Source organism: Azolla caroliniana, unplaced genomic scaffold (assembly GCF_043228905.1).
Source record: "Azolla caroliniana isolate FFs.n. ecotype wild unplaced genomic scaffold, voAzoCaro1.0.p SCAF_5, whole genome shotgun sequence".
In the NCBI taxonomy this organism is placed as follows: domain Eukaryota; kingdom Viridiplantae; phylum Streptophyta; class Polypodiopsida; order Salviniales; family Salviniaceae; genus Azolla; species Azolla caroliniana.
In genome coordinates, this window is record NW_028230440.1 from 23,027,986 (window position 1) to 23,053,997 (window position 26,012).

Consider the following 26,012-nt stretch of genomic DNA (forward strand, 5'->3'; position numbering starts at 1 on the left):
GTCGTCGAAGCCATACCTTTCGAGGAGCAACCCCTCAAATTCTACCCAGTTACAACAGTCTGGTTGCATCTTGAGCACCTCGGCGTGGATGCTCGACTTAACGACTCGAGGGAATCTGGGTAACCGTCTGTTCATCATTTCGGCCCGGTAGGCCTCCAGGTAGCTCGTCGCGTCTTTGCCATTCTGACCAATCGCATCGACTATCATCTCAATGGCTATATCGAGGGCGCTCGTGCCCTCACGAGCGTTCACCAAACGGTCGACGGCCAACGTCATTGCCTTTGCTAGTTCACTTCCCCTCATTTTCAAACTCCTTTACCACCCCTTTCACGCCGGGTTCACCAAAGATGTCACACTATTCCATGTGGATGTGTAGAAATAGGGCGGGACCACCGGGGTCTCGAACCAAGGAGCAGAGAGGGGAGAAAGACGACCTGGAACGATGTTCGGATAGCTTCGCTAGTTCGGTTTTCGGACGAATATCCAATATGGAGATATTCCCGAATCGCGACCGCTAGTCCACAAGCCTGAAGAAGAGTATTGTTCTTGTTAGAATGTTGGACAACAACAATGAGCTCACAGGCTCAAGGACTCAGATGCGCGCACAACAGGAACAGATCGGGAATAAGAACACAAGCTCGGGGCGCAACAAACCGCAGCAAGAAGGGACCATGCGGGAGTACCCAAACACAAGAAGAGACACAACAAAACACTAACAATTAACAGAGAACAAAAGAATACCACCAGAATTGGCCGACAACGGTGCCTGAAACTATGACCACCGCAAGCACACATAGAACGATGAACCTCTGGTAGGGAGTTCATGGGCTTCCTGAGCGAGCAGAGGCTTCACCTTCTTCCCCGAATCAGCACGGAACACAAAACAGAGAGAGAGAGAGAGAGAGAGAGAGAGAGAGAGATATTAACGTCTTCTAAGGCCAAAATTGGCCCATGAGATAAATGGTTTACAAAAAATGGGATATTTACCCATTCATTGAAAGTAAAAGTAAAAATAAGAGAAAGAGAGAAAGCTCGGTACTCAACTGACAACACATCATCCTCCAAATCGTGGATCCCTAAAACGATCTCTAACCTCCCCTTTTATAGAACAATGGGAGGCCGTTACATCAACAATAAAGGCAGTCGCTTTTTGTCCTACCCAATTCTCTCGTCGATCTCCTCCCTCAATCACCATTATTCCTTTAATTGTGTGAGTCACTCCTACCTAGTAATCACCACCACTCAACTAACACTATACTATTCACATATGTTTGTATATATCACTTAATTTGTGTGCATCCGTGCACACCCCCATTCATGCGCATCTGGCTCTGACTCTCTCTATGATCGAAATCCTTCACGACAACGTGACACACACTCCCTCTCTTTATTACTTTCTTATAAGAAGGAAACATATGTAATAGTTAAAGGAAAAAATATAATAGAATCTTTTGTTCCTTCACTCTTAGAGACACCCTCTCTCTTTCTTTATTACTTTCTTATGGGAAGGAAACCACTTCGGAGGTGGTCTTATAAAGCCATCACCATTATATGTAATAGTTACGGGCGAAAATATAATACAATCTTTTTGTTCTTTCACTCACTCACTCTCTCTTTTCTCTTCTTCTATTTCTCTTTTTCTTTTCGTACATAGTATTGTGCTTATCTTAAGTAATATGTGCAACATTGAGACTCAGATGCTCAAGATACCATGTAAGAAAGATTGGGGCAAAGTAAAATGAAACCTAGAACTGAGAAGGAGGTTTGAACTTTATAAGTAAGAACTGAATGTAACAACTTAATGTAAAAATTATTAACACGGCCCCAACACACATAACTTAAGGAATAATCTTACATAGCATGTAGTTACCATATGGTGCATCTATGCTTCTTCAACTCACTGACAATATGATGCATCTATGCTTCTTGAGTAACTTGTATCTGAGAAAAAAGGGTGTGAAGAAAATTGAGATTGAGACATGGTGATCTCACTTTGGTGGGACCAATCTGGTGTCATTGGGTATGCCGGCATAGTGGTCGGCAGATCCAACAATATCTTGTCTTTAAGTACTTGGATGACTTGCCTCATGGTCGGCCGGGCATCAGGATTCGGATGGCAGCATGTGAGAGCAAGATGAAGCACACATATCCATTCATCGGTTAGGACAATGCTCGGATCGAGCGCATCGTCGAGCTTATCACTCTTGTGGAGTAGCCACACCCAGTCAATGATTCTACCCTCTTGTGGTGGTAGAGAAGGGTCAATGGGCCGACGGCCGCACGCAACCACTAGGGCAAGCACCCCGAAGCTATACACATCCGCCTTATCCGTGCCCCTGCCCGTGTATACGAGCTCCGGGGCCACGTACCCGGGGGTGCCCACGGCAGTTAGAGTCACCTCTTGGTTGTGAGAGATGAGCCTAGCTAGGCCAAAATCGCACAATAGCGGCTCCAAATCGTCCGTCAACAGCACATTCTCGGCTTTCACATCCCTATGCAAGATGCAACTCCCCAATCCTGTATGCAGATACTCTAATCCGGCCGCGATCCCCGCCAGTATCCTCAATCTTACATCGCTTTCGAGTACTACTAATCCTTCCTTCTTCCCATAAATGTATTGATCCAAGCTTCCCTTGCTCATGTACTTGTAGAGCAGCAATGCTTCTCCTTTCTCATAACACCATCCTTCCAATGACAGCAAATTGCGGTGGCGGAGCATGCTGATGATCTCGATCTCGGATATGAAATCTTGCTCTTTCTTCACTCCATCCTTGAGCTTCTTGAGGGCGAACAAGGATCCATCTGGAAGCTTCGCGAGGTAAACACTGCTGTATCCACCCTCACCGATCCTATTGGCCTCCGAGAATCCACCGGCAGCCCTCTTCAACTCTCGGTGGCTGTACCGTTGGGGTAAGGCTCTGCTGCCAGAGAGGAGTGACAATCTGGTTGTGGTAAACTGAAGCTGCCGTGACGAGAACTTCGACTTCCGTCTGTGGATCCAGTACGCGGCGAATCCAACAGTTAGAATTAGAAACAGAACTATAGCAGAGGGTAAACCAATGACAAGTGCCAAAGAGGGGTGAGCAGAATTAGGGTCTGTCATGCTGAAATTCCAAGCATACATGCCGCAACCCTCCAGATTGCCGAGGCCGAAGCGGTTCGTGGACGAGAATCCGGCATAAACAGATTGATTAAACAGGGTGGAGATGTCATAGGTGTATTGAAGGATGGGATGGAGGGGCCGGGCGGGCGGGGGATCATCAGAGGAGATGTTGGTCATCCATACCTGGATGAGGCGGGTGGCCGATTCGTACTTGATCCACGCCGTGAATGTGTAGTTGTTGTAGAGGTAGAGAGGGGAGGAGGTGTCATTGGTGTCGGTGACATTGGCAGAGAACATGGAGTTGATGTCGATGCCGACATGGCTTTGGCTGGAATCATTGAACTGGTGACTGAAGGAGGTGTCGAATTCGACTGCGAAGAAAGGGGCATGGGGAGGGAAATAGGTCGCGTTCTGGTCATCGGCATATCCGATGAGGCCGAGGACACCGCCATCGCTGTTGTTTGGGGCAATGGAGGAGGTGGAGAGGAAGAAGGCCATGCCGCTGCCCGACGTCGAGGAATTCATGATTAGTTGGAAGGTAAAAGAAGTGGCGAAAGACGCGGTGGGCGAGAGGATGAAAGGGTTCCTGTAGACCATGCGGCCGAGGTTCCCGATGCTACCATTGACACGCGGGTCGGCGGTGGTGGGATTAGGGGTGAGCCAGATAGCTGAGCCAGTGAAGGAGACTTCTTGACCTTGGTACCATGCTGCCTCCTTGACAAGCACAATATCTGCTATGGTGCTGCTGTCAAAGACAGCATGCTCAAATGACAGCTCCTCTGCTTCTGCCCTAATCAGGAGGAGGTTGAGTAGGATGAGAAACAGCAGGACAATATGACTCTGCTTCATCTTCATCATCATTTTCTACTTCTCCTACTTCAATGTAATATCATGTGATCAGATCAAGATGGATAATTGTGAGGTCTAATTCCTTCATGTATGTATATGCATATATAGGTATGTATGTATTGCATTCCACCATGGCATGCATGGCATGCCATGCCATGCATATTCTATCTAGAAAGATTCATACTCCATTGACCCCTTCTTTTATGCAAACTCTTCGCTAACTAGATAATCTATCTCTACATTCTCTTTTCTTTTCTTTACATTTACATTTTAAAAATTGGATGATTGACCCATTCTTTAGTGATGGATGATGGTAAGGTCTAACTACTTCTGGTTAAGTGCGCACTTTGATCTCAAAGGGCAAAAGTGAGCACTTAAACGGAGCTGCAGGCTTAGGGCATGTTACATGAAATTCCTTCTTTCCCAAAATGTTTTTCTCTGCACATTTTCAAATATTATTATTCATCACTCCACATCCACTCTAATCACTCCAAAGATTATTGATCAGACCTAGACTCTGTTGCCGATATGAAGGTTTTTACAGATGTACTCTGTATAAACTTGCATGTTTTCTGAAAATATGCATTATTATAGCAGAAATTTGTGAAGATTTGGAAAACATTGCCAAGGTTTCTTTTAAAGAACTGATTTGTAACAGAGTTTTTATGAATGTTTTTCGCAAAATTTTGTGGAGGTTTCTATTAAAATGTTAAGATATACATTTAAAAAATGGATCATATGCCTTTGCCGTGCTTCTTGGACAAACCAAGATTGGGTTTAGTTGGACAAAACATGCCCTTTCGACGAACCAAGATTGAACTGCTAGGTTTACTTGGATCGAATGTTCACCCATGGCACAAGTGCCTGACAATAAATCCCCGAGCTTTATTCATTGTTGATTGTTCAAAATTAAGTATCTTCCATGTTCGGGAGATAATATATTGTTTCAATGTAGTATCAGGGAATTCGTCTTTCGCCAAATTCACATATCTTTGCACTACATTCTTGGACATCCTAGCCGAAAAATCCAAAGTGATTCTTGATCGATCACAATTAACACACGACAATAAGATTATCAAAATCATTTTTTCTCGGTGTTAAATTTTTCATATTACATCAAAAGGTTTTACAATATGTATTAAATAGATACACATGAAGATATTAAATTTCTCAACTCTGTTACATGGAATGGTTTATATGGCAAATAAATAAGATAGAAATATTGAAGGATTTAAAGGTTACTGGATCTTTAAGGGGAATTCATCAAGTTTCGGGAATGTCCCAATAGACAATGGCCACATTACCTCTTGTTGTTGTTGGTCTTACTTGCCTCCTTGATCTACAACCCCAAGCTTGACCAAATTTTTGGCAATGATTTTGCCTTATGCAAAAATCTCCTCTTGAAGATGAGATATTGTCATTTTTATTGGCGCTTGGAGCTCCTCTTGCAAATAAAAATATTAAACCCTTCTTCTAGCATGCACATCACTTTTCCCTTTTGCATGCATCTATATTTATCCTCCTAGGGCACCTAGTGTAAGTAAAATGTTGATCATTATGTCCATCCATTTATATTGTCTACATTTGACCCACTAGAGTCTACGTATTGCCTCCCCAAGATTCAAACCCTTCACCTTTTCATTTTGAGAAGAAGTTCTTGTCAATTAAGTTGTATCATTTTACTATATTCAGCCACATCCTAGCACATGTCCTTCTAGTTGCATCTTCTTCCTAACCTTCAACCTCAACCTCAAGGTTCACATTCCCCTAAGGAAAAGTGTGTAGGATGGCAAGAGACCTAGGTTTACAAGGTTGCACCAATCTTACCCTCAAGGTCCAAAATTCCCATGTGGAAAGTGTGTTGGATGACCAAAGCCCTACGTTTACAAGGTTGCAACATAGATCATATCCTATCCAAAGACATAGAAGGCACAAAGGAACTGAAGTCATGGCACATAGACACGTCAAGATTGAAAATACAGGAAACCCCTCCCTGGAGAAGGGCTATACCAAAAAGGGGGAGGGGGCATTATTAGCACCCCATTTTGTTGTAGTATGGGATTTAGAGGAACAAAAGTCTTCCATGGGAACTCAACGAGCTTAGTCTAGGTCCATCTGTGATTGGCTAGAAGCAATTTTCCCGAAAATGTCAACGTCGATCACTCTCCAATCCCCATCAAGAAAGGAGAGGAAGCACAAGAGATAGTAATATCACCGATTGCGAAAATAAGAAGACAAGATCGGTCTCCCAGTCGACCGAGAATAGGCCTCCAGCTACCGATTCGAGTCGGTGAGTTGATGATCGGCCGAATCGAACAGAAGTCGATCTGACCAAAGTCGGATACAAACTAGTCAATTGAGTAGGCAATCGGCGAGGTTGAGAGCCAACTGAAGAACAAGAGGAACCCGTCGGAAGAAGGAAGTCGGTTGAATGAGGATCCGAATCTGACTTAGACGAAGAGCCGACTGCATTGACTAGAGAATGAAGATATCCTCTCAGAGAGAAATGCCCCCTATAGATTTTTGGAGAAAGAATATGTGTTGTTAACCGATGAGGGGGAACCGGAAAGCTTCGAGGAAGCTAAGAAACATACCCAAAGTTGAAAGTGGTTGAGTGCCATCCAAGACGAAATGGACTCCTTGCATGAGAACCACACGTATGAATTGAGTGAGTTGCCGAAAGGAAAGAAGGTGCTCTGAAACAAGTGGGTATACAAATTGAAGCTGGGAGAAAGCGGGAATCCATCCTAATACAAAGCCTGAATCATGGTGAAAGACTTTCAGCAGAAGAAGGGTGTAGATTTCGACGAAATATTTGCCTCAGTTGTAAAGATGACGTCGATTCGGACAATGCTCAGCATAGCAGCCAGCATGGATTTGGAGGTTGAGCAACTAGATGTCAAGACTGCTTTTTTCCATGGAGATTTGGAGGAAGAAATCTACATGCAGCAACTAGAGGAATTCGTAGAGAAAGGTAAAGAGAACCTAGTATGTAGACTAAAGAAAATCTTGTATGGACTAAAGCAAGCTCCCTGGCAATGGTACCAAAAATTCGAATCCTTCATGGTATATCATGCATTCCACAAGGCGCAAGCCGACCACTGTGTCTTCATGAAGGGATATGACAGAGGAGACTCCCTTATCTTCATGTTGTATGTTGATGACATGTTAATTGTTGGATAGGACCCAAAGAAAATTGGAAGTTTGAAGAAGGCCCTGTCAAGCAAACCATTTGCAATGAAGGATATGGGTCCGACACTGCTGACAAACTGTAAGCTGAGGGGAAGTCAATGTCCAAAGTCGAAAACGGAGAAGGCTAAGATGAGCAAGGTCCTGTATGCCTCGGCAGTCGAAAGTCGGATGTACGTTGTGGTTTGTACTAGGCCAGACATTGCATACGCTATCGAAGTCGTCAATATGTAAATGAGCAATCTCGAAAGACAACATTGGGTTGCGGTGAAATGGATACTTTGGTACCTTAAAGGCACCTCGAGTATGTGCCTCCAATTCGGCTCAGGTAACCCCACATTGGAAGGTTATACTGATTCGGACATCTAATGCGGATATCAGCCGATGCACATCTGAATACATAATGACTTATGCATGGGGAGTTGTCTCGTGGTAATCGAGGCCGTAGAAGGCCTTGGCGTTATCAACCATGGAAGCCTAGTACATTGTCTTCGTCGAAGCCGGCAAAGAAGTCATATGGATGAAGAAGTTTATTGGTGAGCTGGGAATTCGGCAAGAAGAATTCTAACTCTACTGCGACAACCAGATTGCCATCCACTTTGCGAAGAATGTCGACTACCACTCGAGGACCAAGCACATCCAGAGGATCTATACCATTGGCTCCGAGAGTGAGTAGAAGAAAAGGAGTTTGCTCTAGTAAAGGTCCACATGAACAACAACGGATCGGATATGATGACGAACGTGTTGTCGGCCGAAAAGCTAAATGTGTGCCGACAAAGGATCGGATTGAGGAAGTACCCCATGCCGGAGTGAAGGGGGAATTTGTTAGGAAACATGTCCCTCCGGATGGAAAGAGGAGCACGAGTCGAAGAAAGAGCCGAATTGGTATCGACCTTGGCCGAAAAATCAAACTGATTGTTCGATTCGGTTGTGGCCAAATTTCACAAATCCAAATTGATTCGGCTAATAGCCGAATCGGTCGAAGCCGACTCGGGGCTATATTTGTATGTAGCCTAGATGTGCCCATTAAGGTTATATTTGTAAATATTCTGTTCTGTATATGTGTATATATATACTTAGGGCAAGTAGTTAGAATGTAAACGTGAGTGTTTGCGGAAGCGTAAAACAGAGAACAACACAGAGAGAGAGAGAGAGACAGAGAGAGCAAAACGTAATTTCAAAATTATTTTCAGACTCTGTACACACACTGTGCTAAGTAGCACTATTTATACAAGTCCTCTTGGGACTAACAGAAGTACCATGTACTTCAATGCTCACACGAGCATCTGACACTTACTACGAGACTATAACTGCCTAGTAGTCTATCCTATACTAGGCTTCCGATTGGACTTCCGGTTACGGATTGCACCCGGCCTCCACTGCTTGCCGGTTCGGTTGCTCACCGTCATACCGATCCGTTTCGCCCGATCCGTCTCGCTTACCGGCTCCGGCTTATTCAGCCGATCCGGCTCCGGTTGAGCTTGCCGCTCAACACTCCCCCTCAAGCTCAACCTGAGGTGGGGTCGTAGTGTCGACCTCTGTGGCAGTCGGTTCTTCCAACCGACTTCTCCTGGCGTCACTCCGCCTTGCTCGCGCTCCTCGTCCGGTCCGGTCCCGTTTGCCGCGACCCCTTTGGTTCTGCGCGCCTCGACCCTCTCGGTCGGCATGTCTGCTCAATAGGCCCATCTCAGCACTCACGTTGCTGTGACTCCGGCGCTTGCCGATCCATCGGTTCTCCCACGATGGCATCGACTTCCGTTGTGTCCGTGTCCCCTTGGCCTTCAGTCGATCCGACTCATCCGAATCCATCTGTTGGTCTGAGTCAGCTGTCTCCGACTCGTTCCAGCTCTTGTCCGAATCGGTACACTTCGATTCGACTTCCGGCTTCAGGCCTCTCACCACATCGGACCACATCCGAGTCTTGGCCTTCTCTATGCTTCCCTCGGCTTCTTCCGCCGGTGAACCGAAATCGAATTCTTCATTCGACTCCGCATCATGGTCAGTGCCTTCTTGATAACCTCGGCACAGCATGCACTTCACTTCCTGAGTGCACAACTCTTCTTCACAGCTGCTTGCTCCGACCTGTTCGGATGTGTCGACTTCCTTCGTCGACTCGGCTTCCTTCATCTTCTTGTCTCCTCTTCTTCCGACTCTCCTCTTACTGACGGGTTCAACAATTTTTTGGCCTTTGCCCGTTTCGGTAGAGACTTTGCCCTTGCTTCTCCCCCTCAAGTGCGGCACGTCGAGATGCCGAATACCAAGCATGTCGGTAAAGTGCTGCAACTTGTCCGACCCGAGCGGCTTGGTGAAGATGTCGGCAACTTGCCGATCCGTATGAACATACCGTAGGTCAACTTCACCGCTCAGGACCCGCTCACGCACGAAGTGGTAGTGCACCTCGATGTGCTTTGTGCGAGCATGGAACACAGGGTTCCTGGCGAGTTGCAGGCTGCTCATGTTATCGCAGTAGATCGGGATCAGGGTCGATACCTCGATCCTCAAGTCTCGCAGTAGTCACCGAAGCCAGATGGCTTCACAAGTGGCAACGGTAGCGGCCCGGTACTCAGCCTCAGTGCTTGACAAAGCCACTGTGGGTTGCTTCTTGCTGCTCCACGCAACAGCCGCGCTACCTATGGAGAACATGTATCCGGAAGTGGAGCGGCGATCAGACGCATCGTCGGCCCAGTCAGCATCTGTGTAATCGACAAGCTTTTCGGGTATACCTCGCCGGTATAGCAGTCCCCGGTCCTTAGTGCTGCTGACATACCGTAATATTCGTTGCGCGCACTGAAGGTGCTCCACGGTCGGCTTCTGCATGAACTGACTTACCATGCCGACCGGATAGCTGATGTCGGGTCAGGTGATGGTTATGTAGATCAGGCTTCCGACAACTTGTCGGAACCGTTTCTCATTGCAGGCCGGTCTGGAGTTGGGACGGAGCTTCTGGTTCCGGTCCAGGGGTGTGGAGACAGGTCGGCAGTCCGTCATGCCGAACTTATACAACATATTCAACACGTAATGTCGTTGTGAGAGCAATATGCCGTCAGGGGTCCGGATCACTTCGATCCCAAGAAAATAATGAAGGTCCCCCAGGTCCTTCATTTCGAATGCGTCTGACAATTGGGACTTGACGCGGGTGATTTCGGGAAGACCCGGTCCGATGATGACTAAATCATCCACATACAAGAGTATACATACCGGACCGTCAGAGCCTTGCCGGATGAACAACGAAGAGTCCGACTTAGAGACAGCAAACCCCAGCTTACGCAAGCGGTGCGTGATCTTCGCGTTCCAGGCTCGGGGGGCTTCCTTCAAGCCGTAAAGCGACTTCTTCAGTTGGCATACCGCCGACTTGTTCATCTCCGATTGAAATCCGGGGGGCTGAGTCATAAAGACTTCTTCTTCAAGCTCTCCTTGAAGGAAGGCGTTCTTCACATCCATCTGGTGAAGATGCCACCCCCTGGCCGCAGCAACCGCCAGTACCACACGAACCGTCGTCATCTTCACCACAGGAGCGAAGGTCTCGTCGTAGTCGATTCTGTGGGTCTGCGTGTATCCCTTCGCCACTAACCGGGCTTTGTACCGGTTAACAGAACCGTCGGCGTTGTACTTGACCTTGTCACCCACTTGCATCCGATCGGTTTACAGTGACGGGGAGGATCAAGTAGGTCCCAAGTTTCGTTGGCATTGAGTGCCCTCATTTCTTCGTCCATAGCGGCATGCCAATTTGCGTCCTTTGCCGCTTCTGCGTAGCTCTCCGACTCACGCACTTCTGTCACCTTAGTCATGTACGCATAATGATGCGCCATGTATTCATTGTACCCATACCGCATGACGGGATCCTTCTGACGGGTTGATCGGCGCAACGCAGCGTCACCTGATTTGAGGCCCTTCTTGGCCAGTCCGGTCTTCGTTGCCAAAGATCCGCCTTTCTCCTTTCCGGAGTCGGATACGCACCGATCCGACTCATCGTTTCCGGTTTCGAATTCCGACATCTTCCTCTTCCCTTTCTCTTTGCGCGTGAACCGTTTCCTCAGTTCCTTGCGCGGGGAGAGCACGGTAGAGTCTCCACCACTTGCCGTCTCTTCATCCGACTGGTCCAACCGACTCAGTCGCTCGTTCGGTCCACTCAACCGTAACGATTCCGGACTCTCATCTTGAGTCCCGGCTTCATCATCCTCTGACAGGGCTGATTCAGGCTCACTGGCCTGATCTTCCGGCATTGGGTCGGGATCGGAAGTCGGAGTCGGTACGGAGTACCAGGATGCCGATTCATCGAACTCGACATCCCGGCTAACTCGGACTTCCTTCGTCCGAGGGTTATAACACTTATACCCCTTTTGCTCTTGAGCATAGCCGACTAGGATGCATTTTTCCGATTTTGCATCCAGCTTTCTCCGCTTCTGATCCAGCACATGCAGATACGCTATACTGCAGAATATCCGAAGGTGTCTTAAGTTCGGCTTGCGCCCGAAATACAGCTCATGAGCTGACACCTTGTCACCAATGCGGTTTTGTATGTAGACGGTCGTCCGGACCGCCTCCGCCCAGTAGAAACGGGGCATGCTCTTTTCCTCCAGCATTGCCCTTGCTGCTTCGACGAGTGTCCGGTTCTTCCTTTCGGCCACACCGTTTTGCTCCGGTGTGTATCTGCAGCTGAACTCTCGCCGAATTCCCTTTTGCTGTAGATAACTAGTGAATTGGCCGGAAAAATATTCCTTTCCGCCATCCGACCGAAGGCACTTGATCTTCCTCTCCGATTCCCGTTCCACCATCTTCTGGAGGCTCCGGAAACAGTCGAAGACTTCGCTCTTCCGCTCAATGAGGTAGATCCAAGTATGTCGAGTATAGTCGTCGATGAAGGAGACGAAGTATCAGCTCCTGCCAAGGCTTACACTTTGTGCCGGTCCCCACACATCCGAATGGACGAGATCGAGCTTGTTACGGCTCCGGTTCTGTTCGGTGGGGAATGGAAGCCGGTGTTGCTTCCCAAGTTGGCAGGCTTCACAAATTTCGGCTCTCCAGCAGCTGAACTTCAGCAAACTGAAAACGACTTGTTTCGTTTGCAGGTCTTGAAGCCTCCGGTAGTTGACGTGGCCTATCCGCTTGTGCCACAGGTCGATGTCCGACTCGATCTTCTGTCATTTCGCGAACAGAGCGGTGCCAAAGTCATTGGTGTTGAGGTTAAACATCCTCCCGTCTCTGCGCCCTTGCGCAATGACTTCGCCCTCATCCTCAATGAAGCACCCGAGGTGCGTAAACCGCACCTGCATCCCCTGGTCGACAATCTGACCGACGGATACCAGGTTCTTCATGATTGTCGGAACGTGTAATACGTTCATCAGCTTCCCTTTCTGTCCGACGTGGCTTAGAGGGACTTCTCCGACGTGCACGATTGGGTGAGTGTTGTCTCCGGTTTCGACTACTCCTGGTTGATCCGGTTTCTCCAGAAAGGAGAACCACTCTTTGTGGCTCGTCATGTGGTTCGACGCGCCGGAATCAACATACCACACTTCCTCTGTTTTGGAAGTGGTCTTCTTCATTGAGTTTGCCTTGTGATTCATCACCAAGGCTGGCCCCTTACCGGCCTTTCCGGTTCCGGATCCTCCTGATCCGTTTGCGTAGTGCGAGTTTTGCTGGCCGTCCTTACTGGTCTTGCTGGATCCGGATTTGTCTGAATTGGCACGCTTTCTCCAACACTCGCTTTCCTTGTGGCCTTTTTTGCCACAGTACCAGCATTCCGTAGCGGATTTGTCTTGCCGGCCTCCAGCACCGCCTTGACTCCCCCTGCTTGTGGAAGTCCCAGAACTGTTGTCGGCACGCTCATAGTGCCTCCGTTCCTGCTCTTGCCGGCCGCCTCCATTGCGTGCCGACCCACCTCTTCCACCACGCCCACGGAGCCGATCCGTTCCCGTGTACAGCATTTGGCTGTCCGGGGATGCACTGGTAGATGCACCGGTGTGGTTCTCCTCTACAAGGAGCATCGACTGTAAGTCGAAGAATGAGGGGGTATTCTCCCTTGTACACACCGCAGTCCGGAACGCTCCGAACTTGGACGCCAGGGCTCCGAGACATACATGCACCATCTCGTCTTCCTCTACGGTAACATTGATAGAGGCGAGCGAGTCGCAAATTTCCTTTATCCGGCCCGTGTAGTCTGCCACGGACATGTTCTTCTGTCAAACATTGCTCAACTCCTGTCTGAGTTGTAGCTTCCGGGCAGTGGTGCTTGCGGCGAAAATCTTTTTCAGGTTCCCCCAAGCATCCTTCGGTGTCTTGGCGTCACGGATGTGGCTGAGCAGCTGATCGCCGACACTGGACGCGAAGCAGTACATCACCCTGCTTGCCGCCTGTTCCCATACCGGTGTCGCGAAGATGCGCGTGCGAGCGTGCTTCGCTTGAGCGGGACCACCGGGGTCTTGGACCAAGGAGGATGTCCGTCAAGGTATTGAGAAGAGGACGATGTGAATGTAAGATTGGAGGAAGACCTATTACACTTGAGAAGATTGAAGATTGTACACTTTCAGAAGTAGATAAATAATTACAAGATAGATGCGAAGAAGAAGAAATAGAAGCTTATATTATTGATGGTGATGATGATGGTCATATCATATTGAGCCCCCCCTTACACAAGCCGTACTAGGGGTTTTATAGGTTTGTCCATGCACAAAACCATGGGCTTGGAGCCATGGTTTCTGTGCACACAGTTTTGCTTTGTGACATGCAAGAAACCATGGGCTTAAAACCGTGGTTTTGTGTACACGGTTTTGTTCGTTTGTTTCCTACGGAATACTGAATATGAGAAAAAAATATACAACATCTAAAGCACTTAGTAGTAGCTTTAGTGGTAAGGTAATTGCCTCTCACCTTAGAGGTGCAAGGTTCAAATCCTACTTGCAACCCTCTACATGCACTCAATGCCATTGTGACCTAGGTTTATTTATTTTCATTTTTACAAGTATTCGTGAAATGTGTGTGGATCCTCAATTTTTGAGTTTTTCTCGCACTAGACATGCCACATCACGACATCCACCCCCACCAAACCGCACATCCTCCGGTATGTGCCAAGAAGAAAAGAGTGATGTGGAAGGGTCAAAGGTGGTTGGTGTTTGATTTCCTCCTTTCTTGTGCCTCGTCTGCACCGTCTTTTTGTCGTCTACTTTGAACTGCCATTGCCATCCGATCCACCATATCATTCGCTCACCTTTTTTATTGCCATGTCTAGTTGTCATGGCTCCCTGTGCTCCTCCCGAGCATAACGTTTCATGCCTCGTGCATGTGCCACCTTCATCTCGGCCATCTCCTTGGTCACTTAACTTTCCTTTATCATCCTTTCTCGTCTCATGCTTGCCTTTCCTTATGCTCAACAGCCTCGACTGGATGTCGCGGCTCGTTTGCTTCGACCTTTGTCTAGGCTGGCTCAACTTCTGTCGGGATCGGTCTCGACCAATCAACTTCTGGCTTGGTCGGCCTTCGTTCGGATTCGCATTCGGCCGAATCGGACTTAGATGATCGACTTTTGTCCGGGTTAGTTTCCGTCTGGTTTTCAGTTGGGTCGGGCCTGGTTGATCAACTCTCGTTCGGGTCGGCTTCCGTTCGAGTCGGAATACCAACCGAGTCATCTTCCATTCGGATTGTATTCCGGTTCTTCCTTTCTTGTTGCTCTTTGGCTCTTCATCAAACTCTATTGTAGCTTTGTTTTTGGCCTCCTTGTTGGCAACCGTTCCTCTGTATGCGCCGGCTTCGACCCTCATCTCCTCACTGCCACCTTCCATCTCTCCGGTTTGATGTTGGCTCTCGGGCACAACTGCCGAAGTCTTCGGAACCGGTGTGGAGGGATCCCTTCATCTGTGGTCATCGTCCTCATTGCCACTTTGGTCCTTCGATTTCTTGCCGTCACCTTCCGTCTCTCCGGTCTCACGTTGACACTCGGGCACAACTGCCAAAGTCTCAGGAAGAAATGTGGGGAGAACCTCGACACCATCGGTCACCGTCTTCTCATCCGTAGCCATCTTTCACTCAATGCTGTTATTCGCATTGTCTTCAATATTTTCTTCCCCACCACTTTCCGTCTCTTGGGTCTCATGTTGGCTCTCGGACGCAACTGCCCAAGTCTCTAGATCAAGTGTTGGGAAAGTCTCGACACGATCATCCGCCATGAACTCTTCCTTAGCCATCTGCGACTTGATGTCGTTTCTCGTGGCTACCGCCTCAATCACGTCGACCTCGGACTCTTTACATCCCTTGATCACGCAAGCTTCCCTCATGCTTGCACCTTCATTACTCGATATTTCGGACACAGCATGTGTTCTGAAATGCTCGTCCACTCTTAAAGCAGCATTTCCCGCTCTCGAGTCTTCGGCCCTTCTCTCGACCGTCGTTCCTCCATAAGTCGAGAAGGTGGCTTGTTTCACACCTTCTCCCATGGTACTGTCATACCAAACCTGGGCCTTCGTATTGGCTGTACCATTAGTCTGCATTTGTCGGGAGGTTTCCTCTTCGTCGATCACCATTTTCCTCGGTTTTGTTTTCAGCTTCTCTTCAACCTCGACTTGTGCCTTTAAGTTCATTATTGCCTCTCTCATCAAGGCTTCTATGTTGAGTTCTTTCGAAGCTTCCCTCTTCGAGCTTTCTTCCTTCAGTGGGTTTTTATTGCCACATCCCATTCTCCTTTGAACATCCCTTGTGGGTCGTGTTGTTGTCGATGAGAGTCTCATCTCCCTCTTATCGTGTTGTCGGCATACCCTTTCCACTTTGGCCCAATCCTCAGTGAGGACATTTTCACCATTGTCATCCTCGAGTTGGATTCCAATGGTCTTCCTTTCATTCCGATCGATTGACTTTAGAAACATCAGAACTTTATTCACCCCCACCAATCTTCGATCCCGGTCCAAGAGTTGAGCGAAGCGATACTCAAACTCAACGAATGCATGCATAGCACTCTGGTGGGTCTTTCTCGATGACACCCATTCGTGAAACTCATACAGACCTCGTCCCTTTTGCTCTTCGTAACCATATGACTCTCGTAAAGCTTCTTTGAAGGACACCCACGAATCGTGAGTTTTTTGAATCTCTTTAATCTCTTCGAAGATTGGTTCGGCCACCACTCGACAAAAGTACTCCAGCCTCATTGCTTCCTCCACTCCTCTTGAATCCATTTCGGCATTGTAGGCCTTTAGAAATTTTTGGACTTTGCCTCCATCGAAAAACCCGACTCGCTTGATCATGCTTTCGACGGCTTGTTGGGCCGCATGTCGTGTTTTCCCTTCTCTTGAAAACTCCATCATCATCTTTGACATTGCCTTCATTAGATATTCCTCGTCCAGCTTCATCCTCCCCTACCGCTCTTCACGTCGGGTTTACCAAAATGTCGCGAAGATGCACGTGCAAGCGTGCTTCGCTTGAGCGGGACCACCGGGATCTTGGACCAAGGAGGATGTCCGTCAAGGTATTGAGAAGAGGACGATGTGAATGTAAGATTGGAGGAAGACCTATTACACTTGAGAAGATTGAAGATTGTACACTTTCAGAAGTAGATAAATAATTACAAGATAGATGCGAAGAAGAAGAAATAGAAGCTTATATTATTGATGGTGATGATGATGGTCATATCATATTGAGCCCCCCCTTACACAAGCCGTACTAGGGGTTTTATAGGTTTGTCCATGCACAAAACCATGGGCTTGGAGCCATGGTTTCTGTGCACACAGTTTTGCTTTGTGACATGCAAGAAACCATGGGCTTAAAACCGTGGTTTTGTGTACACGGTTTTGTTCGTTTGTTTCCTACGGAATACTGAATATGAGAAAAAAATATAGAATATCTAAAGCACTTAGTAGTAGCTTTAGTGGTAAGGTAATTGCCTCTTACCTTAGAGGTGCAAGGTTCAAATCCTACTTGCAACCCTCTACATGCACTCAATGCCATTGTGGCCTAAGTTTATTTATTTTCATTTTTACAAGTATTCGTGAAATGTGTGTGGATCCTCAATTTTTGAGTTTTTCTCGCACTAGACATGCCACATCACGACACCGGGAAGTCCTTGTGTGCCGAGTCGGGTGCCGCATCATTCGCTCCTTCGACATAACTCCAGTACCCGTGTCCAAGCAGGTACTGGTGCATCTTGTAAGACCGGCGCCGACCTAGGTGACTTGGTCATCACCGGCGCCGACCTAGGTGAAATCGACTGCGTGAAGCTCCAGCTTGCGGCATCGTTCGACATGAAGGATCTGGGGGACCTTCATTACTTCCTCGGGATCGAATTGATCCGTACCCCCAAAGGCATATTGATCAACCAACGTCATTACGTGCTAGGTATGCTCTTCAAACTCGGGATGGCCGACTGTAAGTCCGTCTCGACTCCTCTAGACAGAACCATCAAGCTTCGTCCCGATACGGGAGAGGTATGCGACCCGACGAGGTTCCGAAAAATTGTCGGAAGCCTCATATACTTGACCATCACCCGACCCGACCTCAGTTATCTGGTCGGGGTGATCAGTTAGTTCATGGCGCGACCTACCGAGGAGCACCTTCAGTGTGCGCAACACGTACTGTGGTACGTAAGTGGCACTAAGGACCGTGGACTGCTATATCGGACCGGTGCAGCCGCACAGTTAGTCGGCTACACCGATGCTAATTGGGTTGGCAACGCCGCCGATCGCCGATCCACGTCCGGATACACGTTCTCCCTCGGGAGTGCCGCGATCGCGTGGAGCAGTAAGAAGCAGCCGACAGTTGCACTATCGAGCACCAAAGCTGAGTACCGAGGAGCGGCTGTCGCGACATGCGAAGCTATATGGTTGAAGCGGCTACTTAAGGACCTGCAAGTGGAGGTGTCAGATCCGACGACGATCTACTGCGACAACCTTAGCAGCATCCAGCTCGCGAAGAACCCCGTTTTCCACGCACGGACCAAGCACATTGAGGTGCACTACCATTTCGTCCGTGAGCGTGTCCTTTCCGGTGAAGTCGAACTTCAATACGTGCCGACGGATCGGCAGATTGCCGACATCTTCACCAAGCCTCTTGGTCTGGACAAGTTGCGGCAATTCTCAGGTGCGCTCAGCTTGCATCACCTCGACGTGCCAAACTTGAGGGGGAGAACAGTCCCGAACGACCAAGCAAGGCAGCAGGAAAGGAGCGGAGACCGCGACACCGAGTCGGTTGTCGAGTTCGACTTCGGATCGGCTGAAGAAGCCGAGGGCGGACCCGCGGAAAAGTCCGGAAGCGGACAGAAAGGGAGCAGCCGAAGGAGAGAGCCGAAGCCAACCACCCATGGGGGAGATGACGCCATCGAGGGCGAGAAGACCGAAGACGAGTTGGAGACAGCCAACTCGGACGAGAGCGAAAACCGATCGGAGGTAGCCGAGTCGGTTCAGATGTTTGATTCATACACGTTGAATCAACCGAGGCCCAAGCGGAAGAAAAGGCAACAGAAGAAGTGTTGACACCACTACAGCAGAAGAGCTAATAAGGGTCACATGAGCAGATAAGCCGACCGGAAGGGTCGAAGCGCGCAGAGTCGAACAGGTCGAGGAGCGCGAGCGAGGTGTGAAGCCAGGAGGAACCAGAGCTGTGAAGATCCCAAAGAGCCTCAAGTTGAGCTTGAGGGGGAGTGTTGAGAGACAAGCTCAACATGGGCCGGATCGGCTGAAGAAGCTGAGGACCGGATCGGTTGGGACCGATCGGTTAGACCGTTAGGAAAGATATTCCGTGAGGAATATATTTGGGAGTTAGTGTAGGAGCTCTTAATGAGCATTGAAGTACTGTCAGTACTTCGGTCAGTCCTTCTAGGACTTGTACAAAGTGTTCATTGAACACATATATGTGTTTTTGTTTTTTGTCTTTCATAGTAATACATATTCTCTCTCTCGGTCTCTCCCGCGTATACTGTGTAAGCTCAAGCTCTCCATTAAACCTGAGTGTTCTTCCTTCTGTTCTGGCTTTATACTTGCTTCCGCACGCTACTTTTTACAAAATGTAAGACATCATCTATTCACACATTCTTACCCAAATTGAAATGAAATAAAATAAATCATTTTGTTATTGCAATGTCTACTTAAAAAATTTATTACAATAAAGGTTGCCCTTATAAAGACCAACTATATAAAAAGAAAACCCTAAGAAGTTCATTTTAGGCTATAAATTTCATGTCGTTTCTATCTTCAATGTTGGACCTGTATTATAACATGTAACAACAAAGGCAAGAAAACTTAATATACATGGAAGTAAATAATAGCTTAAAGAAATCAAAATATATATTTGGAATACTGTAGGTTTATATTTGGTTTTTACTCTTTTCTCCTTTTCCTGTTAAAATAAAAGGCATAAATATTAAGTTACTTTAATATATATTATATATGTACATGTATGCAAGTATATAATTCAAAACAGCTTATATATACATACCTGAATTTCATTTCCAAAAGAAAATCGTTGAAAACTTTACAATCGCTTTCGTCTAACAGATAATTATCACATTTTGCATTATATGTGAGGTTCGCTAATCCAATAATTGACTCAAAGTCAACCATTTTTATATCTGTCAAATCATATGCAAATAATCAACTCCCTTTAATCTTCCTATACCAACCAAGTTGTAATTGAACATCTTCAAGTCTATCCATCAAGTCAATTCCTCTCTTGTACTCCACAAATTTATTTCCAATCTTTCTTCGCATCCTTTGTACTCGTCCTAAGTACCAAACAACATTTTCATTTGATATTCCTTTTCTTTTGGGTCTTGTTGAATTAACATCTTCTTCAATAAAGAATACAACACAATTTGAACCAATCCCAATTAGGTTCCCATTTCCATTTAGGAAATTATTTGCATTCTCACATGAGTAGAAGACCCCTTCTCTTACACATGTGAGTCTATCCTTTGACAATGTTGGATTACCATTTAGATGACTCACAAGTGTTGATTTAAATATAATCTTATCATCCACTTGAACAAATGAAGAGACTTTAGAGTTCACATTGTTGTCATCCAATATAGCATCCAATTCATGGCGAATTTCACTTATTGCAATCTCATCGTCATTTTCCACACATTCATGCATTGTTAAGTTTTTATTGTGTTCAACACATTCTTCATCATCTTTCTCTCCATATATATAACTCAAGGATTGTTTTGCCTCAATCCCGGGATAATTCCACCATTGCCCATTGTGTTTAGGCTTCATATTTAACGACTCACATAAAATTTGGGCTTCTTTTAAACCTTCTTTAAGTGCAAAAACAAGTTGATCATCATTTGAGATATCAATGTAGTCTTGTAAGTTTGCAAGAGGCTTGCCATGCATGAAATTGAGTTTGGACCATATTGATTCTTGCTTCTTATGAGCTCTTGGAAAAACCAATCCACTATCCTTGCACTCAAATTTGGCAAGCTTGTTTACATTTCCACTACAATGCAAAACATCTGGTATATCAAATGCATGCTCCATACCAATCATTCCCCCTATTTTACTAAAAAATATCTCAGCTCCATCAAACCCTGTGAGATGCAATGGACATTCTAATTGTGGATAAAAGTCACGAAACGTTTTTATAAGTAAAACTACAAAGTGACAAGATATTTGTACATCCAAAAATGTTTCCCGACTAATGAAATTACTTTTTTAATTATAAATTGAATTATTTAGAATCCATAATCTCCATATTTGAAAGAAGAATGCAACTTTAGGTGCAAGTACCACACGCTTGAATAAGCTCTCATGAGGGGATAGAAAAATATCAATATAGTCACCTAATATATGCAAGTATACATGTTGTGTTCCCAAAGCACCTCTTTCTCTTACTTTGACACCTTCTCCACCTTGGTATAACATCTTTAAACAATTAGTAACATTTCTACTTGCAATTCTTTGGGCTCCAACCCAATTTTGTCTATCGTCTCTCTTAATATCACATTACCTTAAGCCATGTGCATCAATAGAGAAGTTATTATATACCAATGACACATGATTCAATGTGATTCATACATCTCCGATTACTAATGATCTTGAGGGATTATCTAGTGCATTCACAAGTTTCTTTCCATTATGGATGAAATCTTGATCATGAAGACAACTTACCATATCATTATGCATTTGACATGTGAAGATCCAACCATCCCAAGGCAATTTATATCTTAAGCATATGCTTGGGGTTAAGTAATCTTGAAGCATAATCTTTCTTCTCCTACTATCTCCATCTAATGCATGTCCAACAATAGGCCCAATACTTGTGGAGAGGTGTTTTTCCCATAGAGTTTCCACTTCATTCCATTGGCATTTTACAAAATCTGCATCAAAGCAATTACATGTACATTGTACAACCAATACTAATGGTGGAAGTTTAGGGTGAAGAGGATTCGCAATTAACACCCTAGCATAGTGCCCAACCACATAGTCTTTAAAGGAGCTAACAATGGTTTCATAACCAACATTAGAGTCACCCAACTTTATCATACATGATGAGACACATTGATGATTGGATGACTTCAGCCCACAAAAACCCCAAAAGTAAATCATTTGAGCTATCCCACTTAACATTCCGCTTAATCATAGTCTCATCCTTAGCAATAATGAATGGAACCTTTGTTATAATGCCATGCACTCTTTTTTCATTTTCATAAATCTTAGCCACATCCTGGAATATATATTCATAGATCCCTGGAAGGAATTTAGTTGTCTTCCTCTCAACTCTCTTTGTAGTGCTTAATGATGGTTCATCTAAATTTTTAGAAACAAAGTCGTGTAATCTTGGTCCACCCCACATTTTTATCATGACGAAAATTGCCTTAGACGTGTCTTTAAATCGTTGTCCATGTGGCTTTCGAGTAAGGTTTTGTGCAACATCTGTCAAGAAATCCCATAATGCATTCTTTCCACCAAATTTTCCAGCTCGATGAGCCTCAATAATGTTATTACAAAATCTTCGAACATCCTTCTGTTCCACACTCTCAAGGGATGCTTCCTTGAGAGTCATTACCTTTACCAAAAGCATTGCAACTTTGCAAGCTAGCCACCATATTTGTCTATGAGCACGACGGATAGTTTGCTTAGAACTTGAAATTTCCTTTCTTGTCTCTTCTTGAGTAAGATAATCTAGTCGCCTACCCTCCCCAGTTCCTCGATTACCTCTTTTAACTTTAGCCCTACGCTCCCTATACACCCTCATACGGAAATCATTACATTTTGGAATTTCATTACATTTTTCACATGTAAGATTATGAAAGGGTTCTTCAAGCTTCAATACTCTTTTACAATCAAAATGGCGGAAACATCCATCAATAACACACTCTTGCATCTCATACATCACAACAGCTTTTGTGTAAGGCTCAGAGAACCATAAGGCTCCATGATTTTGATCGATGAGAAATGATTTTACATGTATTTCTTCATTATTTATCACTATGTTGTTATTCCAATATCCCCAACACAATAGTGGCAAACCAAAATAATGTGGAGTAGAGAACTCACATTCTTGACTAGACGAAGGTCGCAAGGTTGAAACAAGAAATTTGCTCAAGGTTTGTTGATTTGAAGGTAAAGCTTCTTGTTTTCGTGGACAACCTGGAAATCCACTCATTATTGGTGTACCAGCATGTCGAACCATCTCCATTGCCTTTAGATGGGTCTTGGATTGTATGTGTTGAGACAAAATTGTTAACAAATCACTCCATGGAGGGCATAATGGCAACCAAGATCCATCAATCTTGCATTTTACCTTCACCATTGCCTTATCTTTATATCCATGAAATGTTGCCTCTATTAAATTAAATTCTGCATCTATAAAAAACATTTTTCACGTATATTAGCATATTATTCATAACTACAACATTAAGGTTTAAAGTACATTTTTGGGAAAAAAAAATGAAGGTTTAAAGTACAAATATGCTTACAACTTGTAGTGTCATTAAAAGTCTTCAGAACTTCCAACGAAGACTTGATATAGGCCTCGTCATCTATTTTAGATAAGTTTATTGATTCATCTTGTTGGTTTAACCCCATTGGAGCATAATATAGTTTTTCATGACTTTGGTTCTTAATATGACTTCTAAAAATATTATTAAGACACACATTTGCTACTTTTGCTTCCATAGAACCAGCACCATAGGGTTCTCCACACTCATTACACCATAATCTTATGACTATTTTTCCAAAAAAATCCTCAACCTTCAACTCAAATTTATCATCTTGAGGAATTGTAGCATTGCTTAATTTTACACGTATCCTATTACATTCTATCATCCATTTACCTAAAACATCTCTAGGAATCTTATCCTTGATTGTTTCAATTGGAGATGTATCTTTAAAATTGTCCTCGGCTTGACTCAACAATGAACCCTCAACATTAGTGCATGATTCTTTTGAAGAGACTCTTTGTTGTTTATCAATACTAGGCTTGATATAGACTTTATTTTCTTTTAAATGTCATTTCTCTTCTTGTTTCCCATTCAAAATATTATTTTTTGTGTACACAAAGGAAAATGGTTCATCAAATATACCGTCCTCAATTATTTCCACTCGAATCTTTGCATATGTAAGAGTTCCTCTCAGACTTACAATGCCCAAAGGTTTATCTTCAACATCCCTCTCATGTTCAAACACTTCAATGATAGATTCTTCATCCATTATCTACACATAGAATGGCCCACCTATCCGTTTTCATATAACCATACATCATATATATGTGTGTATGTGTGCATTGTCAATGTGGTATGCATGTGTGTATGTATGTACATATTGTATTGTATTTTATTTAATTGTATTGTGTGTGTGTGTGTGTGTGTGTGTGTGTATACATATCGTGTTATGTGTGTATATGTGTATGTATGTATGTATGTATGTATGTATGCATTATATGTGTATATAGGTATTGTATGGATTGCATTGCATGTGTATATAGGTATGTGTGTAGTAGTGTATTATGTACATATTGTATTGTATTTTATTTAATTGCATTTATTGTATGTATAGCATGTATGTTGTGTGTTATGTTTGTGTGTGTGTATGTATGTTCCATACAACATATATATGTGTCCATATGTATATATGTATATTCTACACATGTGTGTGTGTGTGTTGTATTGTATTCCATTTGTATGCAATATGTATGTATGTGTGTAGATATTGTATTGTATGTATGTGTAAATGTGTATGTAAGTGTATATATGTGTATATAGATATGTGTGTATGTATGTACATATTGTATTGTAATGTATTAATTTCGTTTATTGTATGTATTGTATGTATGGCCTATGTGTATGATTGTATATGTTGTGTGTGTGTGTGTGTGTGTGTAAGTGTATATATGTGTATATAGGTATGAATGTATGTATGTACATATTGTATGGTAATGTATGTATGGCCTGTGTGTATGATTGTATATGTTATGTGTGTGTGTGTGTCTAAGAATTTATGTGTTGGTTTATGTATGTATGATGTTTGTACTTATGTGTACCTGTAAAATATTTGTAGAGTAGTTGTGGCAGCCCTGACAGAGAATAATGGTGAGCAAAGCGGCACAAGGCGAGTGGCGGCGGTGGCGGCGGCAATACGAGAACAGAGGCAACAGCCAAACAAGAATGGAGGCGACAAAACGAGATCAAAGGCAACAAAAGGAGGACAAAAACAACAAGGGGAGAAGAGGTGACGACGGCAATGAGGAGAGAAGAGGAGGGAGCTAAGGAGGAGGCGGCAAAACTCTAAATGAAAAAAAGATGAATGTTTGAATGTTATGTTTAGTATGAATGTATGTTATGTATGTATGTGCACATAATGTATGCATGTATGAATGAATATATATATATATATATATATATATGTATGTATGTATGTATGTAATGTATGCATAAAATATGTATGCTTGCATGAATAAACATGAATGAATGTACATATGTAATATGTAATGTATGTATATTTGTATGTGTGTGTGGATATTTGTTTGTAATATGTATGTATAATATATACATATACATATATATATATATATATATATACACACATATGTGTGTATATATCTAATATATGTATGTATGTAAGTATGTGTATGTACATGTAGCAATGTATAAAAGACTATATATGTATGTCCATGTACATATGTGTATGCATATATGCATATGCAAATGTACATGATTCAATGTGTATGGAGATGTGATTGTAATATGTGCATAATATATATGTATATATATGTGTATGTATATGTAGCAATGTATAAATGAATATATGTATATCCATGTACGAATGTACATATGTGTATGTATAAAAGACTATATGTTATATATATATACACACACACACACACACACCTACATATAGTCTTATATATATATATATACGTATGTGTGTATATATCTAATATATGTATGTATGTACGTATGTGTATGTACATGTAGCAATGTATAATAGACTATCCCTGCAACATTTGGAAGAGAGAAGACCACATTCGAGTTATATAAGTGCTCGAGTGGTTCAAGTAGGGAATCAAATATTGGACTTACAAAAGATTTCTGTTGATTTTAACTATCACAATACATCATCCACATGGGCAGAATCGGGAGATAATGTCAACAAGTTGTTCTTTGCAGTGCATAATCATCATAAGTCATCAGCTAGGATATCTAGATTAAGATGTCCTGATGGCTCTTATACCACGGATCCTAGCCAGATGCGACAAATAGCCTCTGATTATTATGAAGCTTTGTTAAAAGCTAGACCATTTTCTGAGGCTGATATGGTTAAGAGGGACATTATATGGTCTAGGGTTCAGAATAGGGTTTCTGGAAATCTTTTACGTTGTCTTTTACAACCATTAAGTACTCAAGAGGTTTTTAAAGCAGTAAAAGCCCAAGAATGGAAGGAGGGTTTAATCTATATGA

General features: G+C 44.3%; 1 protein-coding gene across 1 annotated transcript; it reads right to left on the minus strand.

Moving 5' to 3' along the window:
• Nucleotides 1-1,834: 1,834 nt before the first annotated feature.
• Nucleotides 1,835-3,992, minus strand: LOC147864506 (putative L-type lectin-domain containing receptor kinase S.5). Its single transcript, XM_087320382.1, has one exon. It carries the CDS (start codon nt 3,962-3,964, stop codon nt 1,898-1,900), a length of 2,067 nt encoding a protein of 688 aa, XP_087176508.1. The 5' UTR covers nt 3,965-3,992; the 3' UTR covers nt 1,835-1,897.
• Between the last annotated feature and the right edge of the window lie 22,020 nt (nt 3,993-26,012).